Source organism: Scardinius erythrophthalmus (assembly GCF_964197995.2).
Source record: "Scardinius erythrophthalmus genome assembly, chromosome: 10".
NCBI classification, from domain to species: domain Eukaryota; kingdom Metazoa; phylum Chordata; class Actinopteri; order Cypriniformes; family Leuciscidae; genus Scardinius; species Scardinius erythrophthalmus.
The window spans coordinates 40,489,333-40,512,619 of record NC_138230.1 but is presented as its reverse complement, the minus strand read 5'-3'; the positions used below and the strand labels follow the sequence as shown (position 1 = coordinate 40,512,619).

General features: G+C 38.5%; 1 protein-coding gene across 1 annotated transcript in view; it reads right to left on the bottom strand.

Moving 5' to 3' along the window:
• cdk6 (cyclin dependent kinase 6) overlaps positions 1–23,287 on the bottom strand; it is a 42,721-nt gene that overhangs the window by 14,510 nt on the left and 4,924 nt on the right. Inside the window, exons 3-4 of the mRNA XM_081376098.1 lie at positions 22,333–22,468; positions 16,510–16,677 (exon numbers count right to left, since the gene is read on the bottom strand). Coding sequence (XP_081232224.1) covers positions 16,510–16,677; positions 22,333–22,468 — 304 coding nt within the window. The remainder of the gene's footprint in view (positions 1–16,509; positions 16,678–22,332; positions 22,469–23,287) is intronic.

The following is a 23,287-nucleotide window of genomic DNA, read 5'->3' as shown; positions in this document are numbered from 1 at the left end:
AGCAAAGCCTGGAGTGTATATCAGTGACTCGTATCCTAAAACGCGTAGCACTCGAAGGTACGCCAGAGGAATTGAAGGAAAAAGAAGCAGAGGGCTTTCAACGTACTGAAACTGACATGCACTTGGGTTATAAATACAAGATGCATCAAGGACCGGTTTGGTTTAATTAATCAGACGCATCTACACTGGAAAAATGTTTGAAACTTTTACAGAAAAAAACAACAGCAACAAAAACCTGGTCAACTAAGTTACCTTTCCATATGAAAGTGAATTTGCTAGACTTCCGATGCATTAGCCAAATAATATGAATAACAAAGATAAGTAAATGGTAAACTATTTAAGCTCCAATCCAGTTGATTGCGATAATCAGTTAAATATCATAGCAAATACTAGTTGGCAATGTCAAGCAGCAAAACACACATTCATGTTACAAATGACAGCACCCAGTCTTATGTTAAAAATGAGGTGGATTTTACTGTATGTGTTATGACGGTAAGAGTAAAATATGAGATAACGTTGTTAAATATAGACCTAACAGAGATAAATTAAACTGAGTCGCATTGCATACTATGTTTTTGTCTTTTTTTCTCAGTGTATGGGAGCCTCAAACTGTTTCTTTGAAATAGGCCTCTGAATAGCAAAGGCCGCCTCTGGTGATTATTATTTTAAAGTGAAAAGCAGGTTTTAGTGCTTCATTGGTATATGAACATTGTCAATTAATAAAACATATGGCATATAAATTGTAAAATATACAGGCATCAATATGCCATCTCGTAATATCAAACATTGTCACCATAGTTTCTAGCAAACGCAGCTGTTGTTGGTTTTTACCATAAATTTGCGGTGTATAGTTAAATATTAAGCCTAATCCTAAATTAAAATGCAATTTCAGTATAATATCTTGGGGTCTAGGCAACGAGAAAAATGCCCAACAACTGAAACGACAGTGAATCCATTCTAGATGACTACATCGTCAACTCCAATTCATTCGCACAATGCAAATCATTCTGATTCAGTCTGTAAATCATTCTTATTATAACAGCAAATGACTCATTCATGTTACAATATTCGCGGTGCTAAATGCATTCATGTTTTTCGTATGTATAACAGTCTATATTTAGTGAGAAGACCGCATGTGCTGTGTTGACGCTTTCTCATTTGGGTCTTCCTGGTTTAGTGGAAATGGGGAGGAAGTTGAAGAAATAAAAAGGATGAAACATTTTGGCCTCTTTGTTGCCATGTGACCACAGCAAACGCACATAACATTCTAAATTAGTTTCCTCTGGAACTCTAACCACAGCACCTCGCTAGCAGACTTGGACTATGATAAGGACAGTATAAAGTTTATGTTGGCTCATATAAACGCCTCCCTTCAATATTAAACTCAAAAGAATTCTAAAAGCCGGTTTTGATCGAGTCAAACGTGAACAACCATTTCAGAAAACAAGTCTGCAGGCCCAACCTGACTATCATCTTCAATCCAAACATTTTGAGTTTGTTAACTGCAATGAAACAAACCCTAAACTGTTGTCTTATCTGAATGTACACTACAAAAGTAGAAAAAAAAGAGGGTGCGCTGCTCGACTTCTAGGAAGAACCACATACCGCTTCTAACTGATGTTCGAACTGAAGTATATCCGTTTGTATGTGTTAATAAAAGGCCAGACCACAAAACATTCACACGCACTCGTTGACTCACACAGCATCTCGCTAGCAGACTGCAGCTTACTTAGTAAAGGTTAAGATACACTGCAGTGATTAAACACTGTAAACCCTCAGAAGTACAAGATGAACCAACTGACAGCACTACAGATGAATTATCGTAGCAAGAGGCATAATAAACTCAATGCACTCTGAAAATGTCAGAAAGCATGCTAGAGCTGCGGTTGTCTTCAATGTTTCTCTCATTGGTGACACTCGAAGATGGCAACAGTGTCTGTGACATTTACCCACAGAGTTCCTCTGTCAAACGGCACATGCCACAGTTTGCATCACGGCACCAATGGAGGTGCACACTGCAGCGTCCTCACGTCACTGGGGCTCATGTCAACCGCTGTATAGATCACAGTGGTTTCATCCTATGCACTCAATGAACCCCATGTAGCCTCTGACGTAAATGAAAAGAGACAAGCAACAAGGAACAGTTTTATCATGATCATCATACTGTATAAGATGCAGCAAGCTGAACGCAAAGCAAATCAGGCAAGTTAATAAAAGTCTTTGGGAAGTTTAAAATCAAGATTAACCCATTTAATCCGGCTGGCAACTAAATTTAAAGTGCCCCTATTATGCTATTTTAAAGGATCCTAATGTTGTTTTAGAGGTCTCCTATAGGTTAACATGCACCCAAGATCAAAAAACACTTTAATTTTCTCATAATATACATTTCACATGACCTTTTTTCTCAAGGAGTTCTGAAAACGGTTTGTTCGAAGATTCAGTCTCTCTAAACACCTCTTTTCTGAGAGACTATTCTGCTCTGATTGGTCAGATGGCCCAGTCTGTTGTGATTGGTCGACAGCTTACAGCGGTCATTACCATATCTGAATTTCAGCTCTGAAGGCTTCCTCAGCACTTGATACACAGTGATACGAAAAGTAACGAAATTCTTGGTTTTACTGAATCAATTCGAGCCCGAGTCCATTTGAATAGCATGCAAAGTGGATTCACAGCGTTGAAAACATTGGTTCGTGTTTTAGACATGGCAAGAAGACAAACTCTTACATGCCTCTGCTACAGCTACAGTGTTTGAGGGGGAAAGTAGACATCTTTCGCAGGCAGCCAATGAAGACCTGGCATTAAGGAAAGTTGTTACATTGTTTCACAAATATACCAGGAAGTGAGACTGAAATAGCTGACAACTCATTTCACCGGTTCAGAATTGATTCTTTCTTTTAGGAGACAATAACTTTATTAATTGTGCATTTTGAGCTTCAAAACTTTGCAGGCCTTTTACATTCATAAACAGCTATATTACACACTACATGAAAGGAAATATTCGTACATCTGTAAGTATTTTTAGGTGACTATTAGTCTCAGCCTCAGATGTCTGATGCATAAGGCATAGTAAATGGGTAACACTTAGGGAGTTTCGAAGTCATCATCTGATTTGATTGGTTGAATTTTAAAGGATTTCCAGGTGATGTGTGTTGCGTTCTGTAACGGTCCACATGGAAACAAAGCCGTCATGATGCCAAAAAGCCCTAGCCTAGGTACCGTTATTTTAACGATCTAAGCGCATGGTCTAAAGAGCAGGGTGCATTTGCACTTAGGGCGTGTCCAAATCCACTTTTGCGGGAAAAATGGTCAGCGCGCGTGACGCATGGCCTAAAAGGGTTATCCCTATTCTCTTAATGAGTAATGGGTATGTTTTAGGCGTAACGTGAAATAAACCAACCAGAGTCTCATCTGCCATTCCCTTTAAAAGCCAGTTGTGCTCGTGCCATGGCAGATTCACTATTTACATGACGGAATTTGCAAGCGGAAAGATTGAACACTTCTCCAGAGCGCAAACAGATCTGCTCATGCGCGAGGTGCAAAGCACACGAACAGACCATCTATGGGACAGGCCGGATTCCACCATGTCTTTATGTACACAATATTAATCTTTCACATTGTAATCCTTTTATTTTTAATATTTGGCTAGTTTGTGTGTTGCTGCCCTGTGTGTGTAATAAGCAGAGTGTGTGCACGTTGTGGACCCGCCTATAGGCGCGCATTACTCTCTAGGCGCTCTTTAAATAACAAAAAAAAAAAATTTTTGCTCCATTGACTTTAGACCAGGTTTCAGTTGGTCAATGGCGCAGTCTATTTCAGGTGCCTTAAAAATAGCTACGCGCCAACAAACACACCTTGTTTTCAGACCAGCACGCCCATGGGCGCATAAATAGGCACAAATGCATTTGCTATTTAAACAACGTGGCGCAGGATGTGAAAATGATAACTGCGTCAGGCTGAAACTAGCAAAAAACATTTGCATCGCGCTCGGCGCTGCATTGCACCGGGTGTCTGATAGGGCCCCTTGATGATGAGCGCTTATCAGGTTCAACTGAACACTGGATTTTCAAAAGTATGTGAAGTTCACGGCATAGACGGTTTAAAAGATCTCCAAGAGTTTACATATCGGTCTGTTATAGTAGGAACAGTGACTTGTCAGTCAGACTGCCAATGAAAAGCTGCTATGGAGGCCAGATCTTCTACCATCAGTCTGAAGGTCTGACTACACAAGACTTGGTGACTATAGATGTTTTAAAGTCAACTTACATACAAGTAAACGACCTTTGCAAGCTTTTACAAGTTGCTGGAAAATGTAGTGTTTAATTCATGCTGAAATTTTCTGCTGTCAATACTAGCATATTTAGTGACCAGTGAGAAAAATGCCAAATTATCTTAATGTCTGCATAGTTTCCAATGGGAGTTTCTACACAGAAATGTGCTCATCGGTCACTAAAGTTGGCAAATTGAAATCATCTTTAAAATGGCATGAGAACTGTACAGTGTGTTAATATGAAAGATTGTGCAAATAATTATAATGAAGACAAGATGCATTCAGAAACAGATAGATTGAGCACAATGTAGTAGAACAGAATACAGGAGTTATTATAAATTAATTAAAAATTAAGTACTACCATTCAAAAGTATGGGTCAGTATTAAAAACTTTTAACAAATTAAAACTTTTATTCAGCAAGGATGCATTAAATTGATCACAACAAGTGACAGTAAAGACATTTATAATGTTACAAAATATTTTTATTTCAAATAAATACTGTTCCACATCTAAATACTGTTCTTTTGAACTTTCCACATCTAAATACTGTTCTTTTGAACATCTAGATTCACTATTCAATCTTAATTAGTTTTGCTGGGCAATTAGTTGAATAGTCGACATCATGTGTGAGCATTAATGGATTGACATTTTGAAAATATTTCATCTTTGGATATGGTTTGCTTTGTATTTGATTGCATTAAGCAGTTGCTTTTGAAAGAATGTCCTTTCAGTGAAAAAATTCCAGTCCGTACCCTTTGGATTGAGAATGAATACATGCTAGCATTTAAAGTCTCTCTCTCTCCTCCTCTCCAAGTTTCGAACCAAGCTAGTGGTTGTGTGACAGGGTAGCCTACAGAGGTTTTTCTGAAACTGGCCGCTAATAAAAGGGTCAGATAAAACGGCTCTGGCTGACTCCAGATTAAAAGAGAGCATTCTGTGCATTCCTATCTGGTGAGACAGTGCGGGCCCTCTCAGCACGAGGGAAACCAAGAAACTCTTCTCACCGCCACTGACCAAGCATATCCACAACAGCCCAGCGGCTCAACTCTTACACAGGGCCACCCTGCACTTCTCCACATATACCCCACTCCAGCTAATGCACTCTAGCCCCCATTACCCAAACCCCTCCTTTTGATTCACCCCAATAGATTTAAAACAATAGAGACACAATGTGATTCAGAATAAGCCTGGCTGATGGAGTTGGCAAGGAGCCTCTGTTTACATTGTCTCTCTCAAAGGAAGCGAAGGATGAAAGGCCCCTTCAACACAAGACGTTCATCCGCATTCTTTCAGGCCGCCCCCGGACACTTTTAAAGGGGCAAGTCTGCTAACTTGGCAGAGCACAATGCCGTTTGCTAAAAATGAGCCTCCATGATGGCCCATTATTCAGTTGGTAATAGATCAGTGAGTGATATCATTAGCTAGCTTCTGAAAGTCCTCTGAACATTAGCCATGTGCAAAGCAACATATTCAAAACCAACTAGCTGGTTGTTTGCATGAATGACTAGCACTTAAGAAATACATGCATATTTATGCATGTCTTATGCGAGAATGAACATAAGAGGTTCATTACATTACATTCTAAAACAGATAGGCGCTGAATGCAGGATTTTATATACATATATATATACAGTATGTATATATATGTGTGTGTGTGTGTGTGTGTGTGTGTGTGTGTGTGTGTGTGTGTGTGTGTGTGTGTGTGTGTGTGTGTGTGTGTGTGTGTGTGTGTGTGTGTGTGTGTGTGTGTGTGTGTGTGTGTGTGTGTGTATATATAAATATATATAATGTGTATATATAATGTGTGTGTATGTATATATATAATGTGTATATATAATGTGTGTGTATGTATATATATATATATATATATAAAATGTGTATATATAATGTGTGTATGTGTATATATATATATATATATATATATATATATGTATAATGTGTATATATAATGTGTATGTATATATATATATATATATATATATATATATATATATATATATATATATATATATATATATATATATATACATACATACATACACACACATTATAGATATATACATACATACATACACACACATTATATATACACATTATATATATATATAATGTGTATGTATGTATATGTATATGTATATATATATATATATATATATATATATATATATATATATATATATATATATATATATATATATATATATATATATATATACATACACACACACACACACATTATATATACACACACACATATATATACACACACACACACACACACACACACACACACACACACACAGGTGTGCTCATAACTTTTTGCTCTGGTTCTCAAAAGAGCACCTGGAGATCGTGGCGAGATGCTTGACTGGCTGTCGATGTAGCGACGGTGCTCAAATTATAAATTATATAACAAATATAATATATATTAAAATGTAAATATAATATATTCAAAAATTATAATATAATAAATTATTATATTTATTCATAATTATAAATAATAATAAATAAATTATTATTAAATTATATTATAATAAAAAGCCACTAGCTGACCTCACTAATCGGTGACCCATTCCCGTACACCACTGTATATGGTGTTCTTTAAATATCATGTATTGGCCATGCCCATGAACAGGTGCATTTTTGCATGCTTTTTATCAAAATGTAGTACTTATGATGGCAGAATAGCTACGATGAGCTGTATTTAGGTGCAGAGAGTTTTCAGAAATAAAATATTTTAATTATACCCTCACAGATGGACTGAAAACAGGCTATTTTTGAATTCGCTGTGCTTGCACATTGCAGTCGTACTGAACAAGCCTCCCACCTCACCTCCAGCCATGTTTTGTCTTAGGACGAAGCCATTCTTTCCCTCCCAAACGGGCTGTAAACACTGTTATTGTGAAGCAAGAGGGTTTTCCCCTAAAAATCCATTCAAAATGGCAACAATACTACCAGGTTTAGAGATTGGAGAAAGATATATGAAGGCTCAAGTAAGCAGCATTCATAAACTGTATACAGTAAAGAAAAAGAAAAAAAAACCTCCACAACTGTTGCCAAAGTATGCAGAGCTTACAGGAATGCTGTATGGGGCCCTCTCTGAGCGAACAAAGAAAGCACAGTCAGACTCCTTTTCCCCAGCGCTACCACATCCGCACATCATTAGTTGGAAAATTCCTGATATATGCTGTAATTTTTTTTTTTTTTTTTTTTTTGCACTCTGGTACAGGCAAAGCTTTAATATACAGATTCCATTGGATCCTGCAACGTACCCCCAAATCAGTTCTCTTTTCCCGGTTGGCCATCGGCCCGTCAACAAATAATCCTGACAAGGTCCGGGAGCAAGGGTTCAGCGCTCTCTATGGACCACTAGCAAACGAGGTCACACAGGAAATACCAAATAAGACGCTCCTTATGCATTGTGCTGCTGCACTCTGTTGGTGTTTGGAAGCCCCTTGTTTTTCCGCTGGATTTTTTTTCTTCCTTTCTCCTTTTTGGAATACCGGGGGAGATATCTAAACATTCCCAAAGTGTGCCGCACGTGCTCTCCTGCGTGCCATGTTTTCCTTTTTCCAGACATGCCGCTGCCTCTGAGTCTGTCCAAAGCAAAAGCACATTGTCTGGCAACGAACAAGCTGCTGCGCTCAGCTCAAACCAAGACGGGTCTAAAAACCTAAACAAGTTTTCATAATTAAGATTTATGATTTGGACAGAATGTCCTGCTAAGAAACACAACTATTTGGAAAACTCAACGCACCAACCCCCATGCTTTTCAAAACTTGTTTCAATGGCAAACACCCGTAGCTTGTTTCAGCCTGGCTGCATCTATTTGCTAAATCTAAGTGTCATGGTCACATGAAAGGTTTAATACAAACAAAACTCTTTCGGGCAAGTAGAAACACTAAAGCGCATGTGTCCGTGTACCTCCTGCAAAAGTGTGACCTCTTTTGAAGTGTAGGAGTGGGACAGGGGGTCCTGCCAAGCAATGATGAGAATGTGATCTCGTTCCAAACATACTTTCTTCTGTTGAACACAAAAGATGATGTGTCTGTTTATTTATTTATTTGTTGACCCTACAATTAAAGTCAATGAAGTCTAATGTTATTTTGGCCCCCATTGACTTTCATTGTATGGACAACAACAATTAAAATCTTCTTCAAAATATCTTATTTTGTGTTCTGTAGAAGAATGTTATACAGGTTTGGAATGGCATTAGAATTTTTAAAAATGACAGAATTTTTATTTTTAGGTGAACTATCCCTTTAAGAAATATTTCATAGATTATCACTAGATTTACGTTGTCATGACACACAACAAATGTTCCAAACACAAAGCTAATATAGGACGTACACTGTTTAAACATGTTTAAACTATTACGTTTCTTTCAGACTTCCGTTAACAAGCTTCATCTGGGCATCATCATACTCATCCCTCCCTGATCTATAGCTACATATTAGTTTAAAGGGGAAGATCTGATTGGATACGGTTGGTTTGCACTGGACAGTGAAGCGGAGCTCAAAATGGAAATCCCATCAAGCAGATTCATTTCGTAAAAGGGGTTGAATAATATCTTCTGTCGAACAATGAGTCATTTCCCCTGCCCACACATTTATTGAAACAACTACAGACTCATTTAAAGATGCCTAGCTTCATTTTCAGTCAGAGCAGGGACTTTTAAACACAACAGATTGTCTGTGTGCCTTTTCCTATTCATGCTCACATCACAATGACTATCATCTGCAACAGCCTGCACACAGGACAGATTAGAAGAGGCGCGAGTCTCCGACTGCAAATCTGACCAGACGTGCTTAATGAGAGGACAGATGGAGTGGACCGTTAATTGCATTATCAGTTAGTTGGACTGTGGCCATTCTCTGTCAAGCTGTTTGGATAGCCAGAAAAGCCTCGCTCATCTCGTTCATCTGCCAGAAAAAGTAGCTACTATACACGATTGTTACAGTTGTCATGAAAGGATTAAGTGCCAGTCAGTTTTTGTGTAAGTTGATCAAAATTCAAAAATAAACAAAGTTGCAAATGTATATCTTTACACATTGTCATATGAACAACCAGTCAGAAATGATATCATGAACTTAAGTACACAAAACCTACTTAATTTTGAGACAGACATCACTAGCTGCGTCCGTAAATTTAGGCAGCTGGGATTAGTCAGACTAATTCAGATTGTAACTTGTGAGTTCTTTCTAACTTGTTTTCAAACATCTTTTCGATTCACTAAAGGAATTGGTTCATAATGTCATTTGTTTGTGAATTGAATCACATTATTTGCAAGATTTAATCAGGCAGAATGATTCAAACTGCAATGACTTGCAAGTCATGAGTTTGCGAGTCTTTGAGAGCGATTCTTTAAAAGAACTGGCTCATTCATATTTGTTATGGAATCAACTAATCTATTTGCATGTTTTAAAAAGTCAGACTGTTTCAAACCAGTAAGTTAAGAGTCTTTTTTTAAACGATTCATTAAAATAATCATTACACAAAGATTAGCCTGATGAATGTTCATGAATCGGACCACATATTGTTTGCATGATAAAAGCAGTCAGAAGAAAGTTGTGAGTATTAAATTTGCAAGTCTATGAGAAAGATTCTTTAAAAAGAACTGGCTCATAAGAGTCATTTGTTCCTGAACCAAACCAATCTGTTAGTGTGATTCAGTCAGAATCGTTAAAGGGATACTTCACTGATTAGCATTAAAGGGTTAGTTCACCCAAAAATGAAAATTCTGTCAGTAATTACTCACCCTCATGTTGTTCCAACCGCGTAAGACCTTCGTTCATCTTCGGAACACAAATTAAGATATTTTTGATGAAATCTGAGCCATGTCTCACTCCTCCATAGGCTGCTATGTGACCGAAACTTGCTGGCCCAGAAAAGTTATTAAAAAGATCGTTAATATAGTCCAAGTAACTCCAGTGGCTCAATCTTAAGTTTATCAAGCGACGATAATACTTTTTGTGCGCAAAAACAAACAAAAATAACGACTTTATTCCACTTTTCATTTCCTTCTCTCTGGGCCTCGTAGTGTTTTTGCGCTGCGCGTCTGTGTTGCACGTCATCACGCAACACACACATGACCGGCGTCGGCCAATAGTGAGCCTACGTGGTGACGTGTAACACAGACGCGCTGCGCAAAAACACTACGCGAACCAACTAGAGGTCCAGAGAGAAGGAAATGCATAGTGGAATAAAGTCGTTATTTTTGTTTGTTTTTGCGCACAAAAAGTATTCTCGTCGCTTGATATACTTAAGATTGAGCCACTGGAGTCACTTGGACTATATTAACGATCTCTTTAATAACTTTTCTGGGCCAGCAAGTTTCGGTCACATAGCAGCCTATGGAGGAGTGAGACATGGCTCAGATTTAATCAAAAATATCTTAATTTGTGTTCCGAAGATGAACGAAGGTCTTACGCAGTTGGAACAACATGAGGGTGAGTAATTACTGACAGAATTTTCATTTTTGGGTGAACTAACCCTTTAAGCTTTGTATCAGTAGAAACCCGGTAGTATTTTCGAATGACCTTGCTTCCCTCCCTCATGTCCCCCTGAGACGAGAGCATTCGGTATTATGTGTCTGGAAAAAAACCTCAGATGATGCAAAAAACTTCATTTTGAGTCATCGGAGGCTTTTTTGGCCAGAGGCGAGAGACCAGTAGGAGGAGCTCGTTCCGCATGAATTCAACCCGCCCATCGGGGGATCTCACGATAAAACGGCGTCTTTTCAGTTTCGAGTCGACTAGTAGCCTAGTTGTATCATTTCTTCCGATAATGCCCTCTGTAACTGGTAGGCGTGGCTTGGGAGTGGCCTCGTAGGGCAGCGAAGCAAGTGCATTCTGGGAGTTGTTGTCTTTCATCCACATGAGCCAAAAATACATTTCTCAGTCTAGAAGGCACCAACTTCTAAAATAATTTCACATTTCTACTACATAAATGACCCAATTTAAATACACATTCATCTTTCCATCGGTGAAATATCCCTTTAAGTTGTTAGTATTTTTTAACAATTAAGAACCAACTCAGCCTGATTCAAATGGTTGCTCTCAAGTTTGATAGTCTTGTACGATTCCTTAAAATAAAATCACATCATAAGAGGTGATTTTCATAAAATGGCTTATGCAAGTATTTGTAAATTGAAGCCCCAACCTCATTCAATGTCAAATGACACAATCGGCCATCCACATTTGTTCACTGAAACTCAATCATTGTGGGATGGTTTGGGTTAGAGGACGCGAGTCTAGCAAGCTATGGGCGCTAGGTGATACAAACATAAGGGATTCATTCGACCATCAGAGGGGAAGGAAGTGACAGGGCCCACAGGACTCCCACACCACAGACTGTTATGAAGTTTGTGGTATGCAGAAAAACGGTTGCAGGAAAAGAGGGATTCTTTTTTATCTCAGCATAATTTGAGCCATGACAGCCACTTGTACAGCAAATCTACACAACCCACCAAAAGCAGCCTGGATTCTCATACACTTTTGGATCACTTCTGCAGATGGCATATATTTCAGAAAGGCCTATAAATGTGTTTTATTAGATGATAAAAGGCCAAGGAAAGCCCATTCACTTTGTTTAATGCAAAAATGGTTGGAGGTCTTGCAGAAGAAGCATAGCAATAGATTAAAGTATGCTTACTTAACACTTAAAAGATGTAAAAATTGTACAACAATCAGTCAGATGAATGATCTGAGACATTTGCCTGCAGTTCTGAAAATCCAATTTCATGAGCAATGCGGTGCACATGATGTTTGCTTGAACAGGATCCTAATCGCTTTCATGGGACAATCCCAGCTGCCTCCATTTTTACAATAACTCCATTTGATATAAAGGAAGAGGCCGCAATCGATTTCATCCCACCCAGTATCGCTAGATTACAGTTTGCATGCATCGTAGTGTCAAGCACAGCTTCTGACTGTACATGAGCTGAAATAAAAGCAATCTAGGCTCATTAGAAAAGCAAGCCTGTACTTATATTTTGGAAATAACTCCAAAAACATACCTATACATACAATTCACTGCAGTTTCCAGCTGAAATGAACATTACTGGCAGTGAAACACGAACCATTTCTTTTCACACAAATTTGTTAAATTATGATTATAATCATAAATCAATATGTAAATTATGATTTCAGAGGCAGATTACCGATTATACTATTACCATATTGACATGTGCATCACAACCACCTCCGTATGAATGGCTTTTCTGATGTAGAAAACTTGCTCGGAAGCTCACCTGGTTTTGCACTTGCAATGTGGAGCGCTCAGGTACAAGTCCTCTGAAATGCGTATCATGATAGAAAAGCTTAAAGACTTCTAGGAGCAAATGCTCTCTTTTTTTACACTTACATTGCTTTTTTTGACACTTTCAGTTAGGTTCAGTGTCAGATTTGTAGGAGCTATGTTATTTTCAAACTAACCTTTATTATTATTAGAATTAACCTTTAAAAGTCACTCACTAGACATTTCATACAACCACCAACATAATAAAACGTTACCAGTTACCACTTTTAGTGCCACACACTGGACATTTCGCTTCGAAAGTGTGGCAAAAACATGCCAAAAGCAACGTAACAGGCACATTTTCCAAAGAGCCTGGGTTGGGGAAAAAGGCATCTAATGCACCCAAAAAGCCACACGGGGAGAATTAAACGTTACTGTGTATTGTGTTTGTGCTTTAGGCTGTCAATCAGAGATGGACAAAAGCAGCAGAGAGAACCAGAGTCATTCTAACAAACAACAATGCTGCGGACCCATGAGATTTGTAGGGTCAGGCTAATCTCCACCTCTCGGGGCACCCGATGGGTGGTCCATTCAGCGCTCGGTCGCTGTGTGTCAGAGGTGTAAAAACCACCTGAAAACATACTTGAGTAAAAGTAGATACCTTACAGCAAAAATGACTCCCAAGTAACCAATTCCAATACCACTTGAGTAAAAGTTTTAGAGTATCTAATTTAGAAAGTACTTTACTCATACTAGTTTTCAACACCAAAGAGACATGCCAGTGAAAAACAAGAAACAGCTGATTTGTAAAGAGAGCAATCACGTTGATTTTCTAAAATCAAAATAAAACTGAACACCTCAAAATCGCAATCAATCAAGTTCGACATAACAGCCTCTTAAACGTCTACAAACACTCAAGTCTCAGTTAAACTTAAGTGCTCAATATAAAAAAACAATATCCTTCAAAAATGTTTCTACAATATACCAGATAAATAAAATAATGCTAAGTAAAATTAAATAGTTTTTCACTGGACGTGCTACACCTGCGATTCACAACTACCTGCTAATGCACTCAATATTCATCTAAAGTCGCCTTGTTGACAAGTTTGGGTAAACAAGGGCAGAAAGCATAACCTTCAATGCCCTGTAGATGGCGATATCACTTCTTTTGTAGCAGAAATAAACTGCTGCAGGAAAAGTTAGGTGCCACGCCCCAAATGTAACGAGTAATTGCATTATTCATCACAAACATATAGGAGTAAACAGTACATGGGCCTTGTTTACAACTGTTATTAATATGTATTTTGGTCAATCGGATCACAAGTGGACGATAAATACAGGTGTAAACGGGGTCTAAAACGTTTTGTGATTGTCCACTTTCGACCACTTCCAGAGGTAGTCGGAAACGCATTTGACCGGATTGCTTTCGTAGTGTCGACGCTCATGTGGTCGAATGTGTTTGAACAGCCACAAAAGAACGCCTACTGACCTAATGCGTAAGTATTTTGGGAAGTGCGCTAGCCAGATGGGATTTAAACTTTGTCGGCTAAAGACACAAGTTTGGTTTGAAGACAAAAACATACAAGCACAATGTTCTCTCACCATTCCTGATTTCTAACACACAACACAGTGTTCAGCGCAGTCTTGCGGCTGTCAGAGCTGAAATGAAAGCTGATGCTCTCCGGGTACATTCATATGTAAATTCCGCAATCTTATTTTGTCCATTAAAACAAAAAATCTAAAAAAGCCCATGCATTTACCTGCCCATAGACCCTCCCTTCGAAGAAATCAGGACAGAAGTGGTTGAAAGTGGACAAAAGAGATGGATTAAAACACCAGGTGTAAACGTGAATGTCACCCTCGTCCACTTGTGATCCGATTGACCAAAACACATCTTAATACCAGGTGTAAACAGGGCCAAACTTATTAAAAAAATGTAGTCAAGCAGAGAGTAAAAGTTGCTAATATATTTGAAAAACTACAAAGTAGCCAAAAAAATACTTAAGCACAGTAACTAATTACATTACTGAAATACTTTTACCACTGCTCTATGTTTCTCATCTACATGGCGAGAGCAGAGGGGGAAGGCACTAAAGCGGAGTTTCACAATCCCCATTAACTTCTTTAACAACAATGATAAAAAGTATATTAGCATATCCTGTAAACCGCTGTGAAATACATACATATAACATTAGGTAAGAAGGGACAAACACCGCACTCTACAAAAAAACTCTGAGGGGATATTCCTTTAAGTTTTTATGCAAAAGAGATATCATTTACTTCAGACAAACTGCCTGATCCGACCTCTCTGCATTGAGAACGGTAGTCTGTTTTGAATCATCGTAATTCCGCATGAGTTCTGATGGGCAGTTATGACTCAGCCAACCATGTTTGGTCCATTCAGCACTTCTCAAGTCTTCTAATGTACAGTTTATGTCAGCATGGCAAACTAGAAGCTAACATTGAGTGTTGTCATAGAATGAGGAGCCAAAAGCCATAACAGCACGTCTGCTTTTGCATACACAATAACGACATTCCTGTAACTGCCAAGAGAGAGGAAATGGATTTTTTTTAGCTGCTTGAAGGGCGGGTGATAGGGGGATTCCAGGCACAGGAACATTAATCCGGAGAGCCAGAGAGTCCATGATCACTGTAAGCACCCCCGCCTTATCTATCGGCCGTTTTTTGTTTTGTTTCTCAGTATGTGTGGGGTGGGGTGAAACGGAGGGGATATTTTCTAGTGGTAGATTCCCAGGTGAACTCACAGAGAATCACCCGCCCAACGATTTAACAGCCCTTTATTAAAGAACTGAAACACAATTTTTTTGCTCAGCAACTAAAACCACGAAACCACAGCTAACAGAAGGCGCTGGCAGTCATTCAGAATCTGCAAACTGAATGAGATGTGAAAAAAGTGGGTTAATGTCGCAAACTCTTCCATTCCCTTTTGTGTGCGATCTGGCCATGGCAACGACTATAATTAGATAGGAGAAATTCAATATTCACTGCAAACATCTTGACTAAAATGTAAAGAATGTTATTAATCAGCCATGTAAATATGCAAAATATGCAAACACTGATTTAACTTGCACAAGATCTCTAAGCAAAAACAAAAACACACACACAATGTCTGTTCAAAACCTATGTGCAATCTTTTGACATCAGAGTCGTCCTCAAGAGAATGTGACTTCAAAGAGTGGCAGAAGGGAATTGATGGGACTCAATCGCAGTCCATTTCATCTCAGCTTAAGCCACTTTGTGAGGCCAAAGACATGGGACAGCATCTGCAGGGATCACCTTACACATTATACACTCGCTTTCAGGCACATGTCTGATGGGTGGCCTTTCAGTGCTACCACATCTGATTGGACATCATCCATATCTGTCTCAAGGGATCTATTTGTCTGTATGATGGCATGTTACACTCCTAAATCTAACAAAAGGACATCAGATACATCGAAGATGTCGATAATGTACCACAGTAGACAATGAGAAATGTTTGCAGTAAGTCATCCACACACTTGAAAGGGGATTTAAGGAACCGAGGGATGGAACGGTGGAAAAAGATGACACTTACACATTGGGTCTCATCCATTAATAATTGCACAAGTTACATACTTTTGTAGAAAATGTCACATACAAAAAGCATACAAATATCTACATACTGTGTTTAGATATATATTGGTCCTGACTAGTAGTTACTATGTTAAAATGCACATGTTTCTGTGATGGCTAATATCATTAACCTGATATAAAATCAATGGAAGTTTGTGCAATGTCCTCACTACTATAGTGAAACTGTGTGTGTGTGTGTGTGTGTGTGTGTGTGTGTGTGTGTGTGTGTGTGTGTGTGTGTGTGTGTGTGTGTGTGTGTGTGTGTGTGTGTGTGTGTGTGTGTGTGTGTGTGTGTGTGTGTGTAGCATTTTTATTACATTCAATAAAATTTAACAAATAGCACTGCTTCATTCACTATGGCAGACACTTGTGCAACCCAGTTACTCACCACAGAAGTAAGAGCCATCTGAAAGCTGTAAATCCGCGCCAGACCAAAATCAGCCAGCTTGATCTGTCCTCCACTGGTGACTAGAATGTTTTGAGGCTTAAGATCTCGATGAACCACACGGTGAGAGTGAAGGAAATCCAGACCCTGCAGCAGCTGGTACATCATATCCTGTTAAAACATGAGCAGAAGACCTGAGCAATTCCAAATATATTATTCCCAAAAAATATTTTAATAACCTTAAGTGGATAATTTTTTTTTTTTTTAAACAGATGGAACAGTACTAATATCAAGAAGACAGGCTCAAGAGAATGTCTAATATATGCATGTGGAGGCGAAAAAAGTGAGCATGTCCCTTTAAAGTTCAAGTTTGGCAGATGTTGATAACCAACATGACGGCAGAGCAGGAAAGACACGCTGCCGTAAGGCTCCATCCCTGTAGGCCTCTGCTTCCCTGCAGCTGTCCCGGGATCACAGCTAATTGTGAATAGCCTCGTTCTGCCAATATAAAATCAGACCGTGATTCTGAAACTGAAGAGGTGGTGGGGAAAAGACATACCTAACTGCCATTTCCTTTGGGAGAAATTGTCAATATTGGCCGTGGAAGGTCAAACTGACAAATAGATAAGAAAAAAAGGGGGCTGCGTATAAGAAGGGAAGAGAAAAAGAAGTAGGGTTGGAGTGCCGAGCGGGGAGCATTTGCTCACAGTTGCTGCTTGACTTGTTCCAAAGCAAAGGTATCAAGCGGTGGCAGCCTACCCCTGAGAAACCCGCTGCCAAGACCTCACAAGTGACATGGATCTGAGCCCAAAGCACTGTTCATTCCCCAACCAGCTGGTGAGTGATTAAAACCACTGAAACAATGGGGTGCACACTCAAGCGAAAAACTGCAAACGGCGCGAGTCAGACCGGGCGAGGGGAAGGGGACGGAGGTCCTCACAATGTGTGCGCCGGAGGCCTGCACAAGGGAACGCGCGCGTGTTAGAGTCAGGCAGCCATCATAAACAAGGAGCCTTTCTGAATACCCATCCAGCCATGACCTCTTAGACCTTCAGGCACAGGCAGTTATTCCGGGAGCTCCTAAAACGGCATCGCCCCCTAACAGCTCCTCTGTCTTGGCCTAAAATGGCCCACGGTTGGCCCACTTTTGCTCAAGACAAAAGTGAAAAGAAAAAAGGAAAGGTACACAACCACCTCAGAAGTGTGACCCGAGGATAAACACTCATATCGCCTCCTCCAATTAAATGGACATGTTATCTCATTATCATGACAAACGCAGTCTGTGTGCATTTTCAGCACTGTTGTTTTGGGGGGAAATCTGCAGATTATGTCATTTAAATGGATAAAGTAGTGGCTGAATTTAATATTATATAATAAATATGCACTGCTTTTCAAATGTTTGGGGTCAAAGAAATTAATGCTTTTATTCAGCAAGGATGCAAAGTGACAGAATTCACTGATAAAATGACAAAAGATTTCTCTCTCAAAAAAATGCTGTTCTTTTGAACTTTCTATACATCAAAATTCACGTTTTCCACAAATGTTAAGCAGCACTACTGTTTTCGACAATGATAATAATAAATGTCACTAGAGCAGCAAATCAGCATATTAGAATTATTTCTGAAGAATCATGTGACACTGAAGACTGGAGTAATGCCATCACTGGAATAAATTACATTTTAAAATATATTAAAATAGACAGCAGTTTGTAGTATCTTTTCATAATATTACTGTATTTTTTATCAAATAAATGCAGTCTTGGTGAGCACAAGACTAATTTTTGACTCAAAGCTTTTGAACGTTAGTAATAATTCATAAGTATATTAAGCCATAATGTATGCACACGCAAATGAAGCCCGTTTGAATTCTGGAGAATTCTGCGGTTGCGGATTCCTAAATTTTTAACAGTAAGGGTTATTATTATTATTATTATAATTGTATTATTGTTATTTTAAGTCATTTGCTTTAGAGATACTCTTGAAAGCACTTTAGTTAAGTGGAAAAATCAAGCTTGATTTACCTGTCAGACAATGTCAACATGATCTCAAAAGGAGTAACCTGAATGCTTCTTTGGAGACGGTTCTTTGTTGTAACATGCTATTGACACAACAGAGGCACTGTAATTTACAATCAAAAAATTTGCGCCATAAATTAAAAACCAACACTACCAACCTTGAAATAACCAGGCTTTCTTGAGAGGCATTCAGAATCGAAACAAAAGAAAGATTTGATAGCACCTGTCCTAAAGTACCTCTTCTCAGAAAAAGGGAGGAAAATAAAGGAGAGGAGGAAAGATTGGGGGAAAAAACCTCCCCGAAACCAGCAGTCAAAACAGAGCTTCCAGAAGGCACCCCCCTTTCTCATGCTAATTCATGAGAGGCAGCCATATTGTTTATTGTACCCCGGCACAATGCAGGACATCTGCCAGTTAGCGTTAGTGTAATTCCTTCCCCATGCTTCATTAGGCTCTCCTTTATGGGCCAGAGACAGGCTTTGGGAAGGCGCGGGGCCGGAGAGCCTAGCCGCACTCCCCAACGCAGGGCCAGCCGCTTGATCTCCTTCCAGCTCATTTGATTCCCGGGGCCTCTCTCATCAATTAGCATGCGGTGGGTCTGAAATGGGGCAGGAGTGGGCAGTTTGGGGGCTGGAATGGGGTGGAGGCTGGGACCTCTGCAATCTGGTGTCCCGAGGAGGGTGGTGAATAAGGTTGCCGGGCATCTTTGGGAGGGCCGCACAGTCTGCAACTGATGTCGGTTATCTGATGTCTGTGTGGCCTGACAAAATGAAATCTCACTAATGCATATTCACGAGCTCTTAGGTTAAAATATTCTGACTCTGGAAGGTGTATTGCATAAATTAACTATAAATGGTCACTTATTAATATATATTTATTTATTTATATATTTATATTTATATTTATATATATTTATATATTATATATATATATATATAGATAGATATTTATATATATTTATATATATATATATATATATATATATATATATATATATATATATATCATCATATCTGTTAAAGTCCTTTAAGTTTTAATTTAATGAGAGAAGAATTTTTTTATATAAATGTTTTATATAATTTATATAATTGATAGAAGACTTAACAGAGGCTGCATTTATTTGATAAAAAAAAAATTTAAAACTGTAAAATTGCTAAATAATTAACTTTTCACATGATCCTTCAGAAATCATTCTAATATGCTGATTTGCTGCTCAAGAAACGTTTCTTATTATTATGAAGGTTGTGAACAGTTGTGCAGCCTTATATTTTTTGTGGAGATGAAACTTTTTTGGATTATTTGATGAATAGAAGATTCAAAAGAACAGAATTTATTAGAAATGGAAATTATTTGTATCAATGTAAAAATCATTACTGTCTCTTTTGATCAATTTAAAGCATCCTTGCTGAATAAAGAGTATTAAAGAAATCTTACTCACCCCAAACTTTTGAAAGGTACTATATATATACACACCCCACATATCCTAAAATAAAGTTATAATTCAAATTAAAAATTCAAATTATAACCGTTTTTCGACCAAAACTTAATTAAAAAAAAGCTATAAATAATTTAGATATAACAGAATGTCAATGAGGAAGATGCAAATAAACCGCACATTTACCTCTAACATGCAAACCAGAGACTCAAACCAAGTCTGCGTTATGTTCAAAAGTCCCTCTCGATACATGATCCTTCCTTACCGATACACAAAACTTGCAAAGGAAACCCCTTAGGTGTCACTTTTTAACTTGTTGTTGAAATGTTTCATAGCTTCTGTTTCTATTTCAATTTGGCACGAATGACAAAGAGAGAGATACGGTTCGTTCCAGCACTCAATGTAAGATGTCCTAGAGGGAGAGGTAGCGAAATATGATGAATGGATTTGTAAGACTAGCATGTGGGAAAAAGTCTAAATAGATTACAGGAGAGTAGATGATCAGGACAATAAAATCCAACGTTTCCGCTCAAACCTTTCCGGATGAACGTAAGAGGACACTGACACGCAGCAGGATTATTTCTTGTCTAAGGAAAATGATATCTGGCCTGAATGACTTAAGTGCACAGGTTTATACTAGTGAAAGGCTGAGAGGGAGGCCACTACACACGAACACAAACCCTTTGCATGCACACTACACTGAAGCAACATTCCTCTGGCCAATCTTTGGTGAAAGCCAGAGCTGAATGAAAATAGAGGCACACAGGCACCCAGCCCTTTAATTAGAAGCCCATCCACCACATGCACTGCCCATCAAAAGGACAAGTCTCTGTGATCTGAGGGAGCTCCATCCTTCATCTGCTGACTTAAAAGGCCAAAACGCTCATTTTTGCTCACAGGCCTCAAAGTAAAAACCTTTTTTTTTATAAAGCAGTTTGAAAAAGATACAAAGATTGGAAATAAAATCTGCTACATGTAACACAAGTTAATTGACGCAGCTTTTAAATTCAAGTTGCCCTCACTTTGCAGCTCATTCTTTTTATTTACAGCTTAAAGGGTTAGTTCACCCAAAAATGATTTTTTTTTCATAATTACTTTCATCATGTCGTTCCAAACCCGTAAGACTTTCATTCATCTTCGGAACACAAATGAAGACCTTTTGGCTGAAATCTGAGAGCTTTCTATCCCTCCATTGACAGCTACGCAACTACCACTGTGACGCTTTAAAAAGTTCATAAGGAGATTGTAAAACTAATCCATATGAATTGAGCGGTTTAGTCCAAAATTTTCTGAAGAGGCACGATCACTTTATATGATGAACAGATCTAATTTAGGCTTTTATTCGCAAATAAACATTTATCACTTCACCCATCAGATCTGCTAAACGGAAGCTCGAACATGTTCGTTTGATGTAGCTCGCTTGGTAGCTGCAAAGCTGTCAATGCAGGGACAGAAAGCTCTCAGATTTCATCAAAAAGATCTTCATTTGTGTTCTGAAGATGAACCAAACACTTACGGGTTTGGAACGACATGAGGGTGAGTGATTAATGACAGAATTTTCATTTTTGGGTGAACTATCCCTTCAATAGCTATACGTTTCCCTCCAAAGTTGTGAATTTACTTTTGCGCAAATTGGAATATTGCATAAGACATTTGCGAATAAAGAAGCATTTTCATCCCATGTTTTTAAGAGAAAAAAAAAACAAAATATCTGTAATAAAAATGGAAGTTGCTGCAATCGGGAAAGCCACTGTGGCTCTTTTTTCCTCCATCATAAATGACTCGCGTCTCAGAGCGTGCAGACAAAACGCAATAAACAAAGTTGTGTTATCTTGCGTTCGGATGTCTGGTGTTTGGGAATGCAACCATGCGAGACGCATCCAGTGATCCCAACAATCACATCCAGTGATCATAACAATCGGAACAGTTTTTTTCTGCCACAGAGGGATTTATTTGTTAAATCCTAGTTCATGCTCATGTCTTATCAAATAAAAAAAATGCACGTTTTTTATGCACATTTTTAGAATTCATGTGCATGTTGGCGTTTCCATCCAGCGTTTTTTAATGTGATCTACCAAAATGCCCAACAATTTAGCTGGATGGAGAAACAGCTCATGTGAAATATTATTTAATATATTATGTCAGTCGAAAAGGAAAGTCACTTTAGAGGCAGAGCAAATTATTACATTTTCATTCAAATAATATAAAACAATATGAATAATGCACAATAAGACAAAAAGGGTTCATTTGGGTTCAAACAGGGTTAATTTGGATTTCAAGTTGAACTTGACCATTACAGTGCTAGGCTAAAAGCATCAGGTTACAGTTTCTCTGCCTGATCGTAAGTGTTGCGATGAATCTGCTGGTGTGAATGTACCTTTATGGTTTCAGGTGGCACCCCTGGATCAGGTGCTTTCTCCAAATATGTGGTTAAATCTTGGTCCACGTGTTCAAAGACCAAAGTTAGTTTGGTTTCCCGGTCAGTCCTGGAAACTGTGCATACGTCAAACAACCTAGATGAGGGAAGGGCATAATCAAGAACACTTTCATTAAAAGCTGTTTGAGTGACAAGTATTTCAAGTATCAATTTTCATAGGTCAATATGACCTTTAATGAAGATTTTAACCCTCTAAAAAAATCAATTAAAAAAAGACAACCTGACACAGTCCTCAAGCTGACATTGGCAAGAGGGCCAAAACCCAAAAATGACGACAAGGATGCATGCTTTCTCACAAGATAATATATTTGACAGAAGGGGAGATGTTCTCTAATTGCCTGACGTCACATCACTTGCAAAGATAATGAACTACCCCTGGCTTTTAGTGAAAGACAAAGTCAAATATCCTTAATCTGCGAAAAGATTCTTTCATGGTAAGTTACCCGATCCCATGACATCATAAACTCAACTTCTCCAGGAAACACTTCTGCTGGAATCCAGATTGTGCCTCCACAATGAAGCCTCTTAACCAACAAAACATATGGCATGAATAATATTCTCATTATAAGCATTGAGAAGTTGCCTGCACTTTCACAGCGTTCCAAACACGCGGCCCCTATAGGAGTCCCTACATCCTTTAATACTGTTTAGCGTTTCATTTCAAGCAAGTTTCTTGCATTCTCTTCCCCACTTTGCACTCAACAAAAATACCTGTTCTATAGATCCTGCATTTACTTTATGTACTCAAAAATACATTAGGGTCCAAAAGTCTGGAACCCCAATGAAAGAACAGTTGTAAGTGGATGAAAATGCTTCAGATTCTGTACTTTATCTAGGTCACTAATCAAATAAGAAAATGTATGACACTAATCATGTTCTTCCATTGAACCTCAAG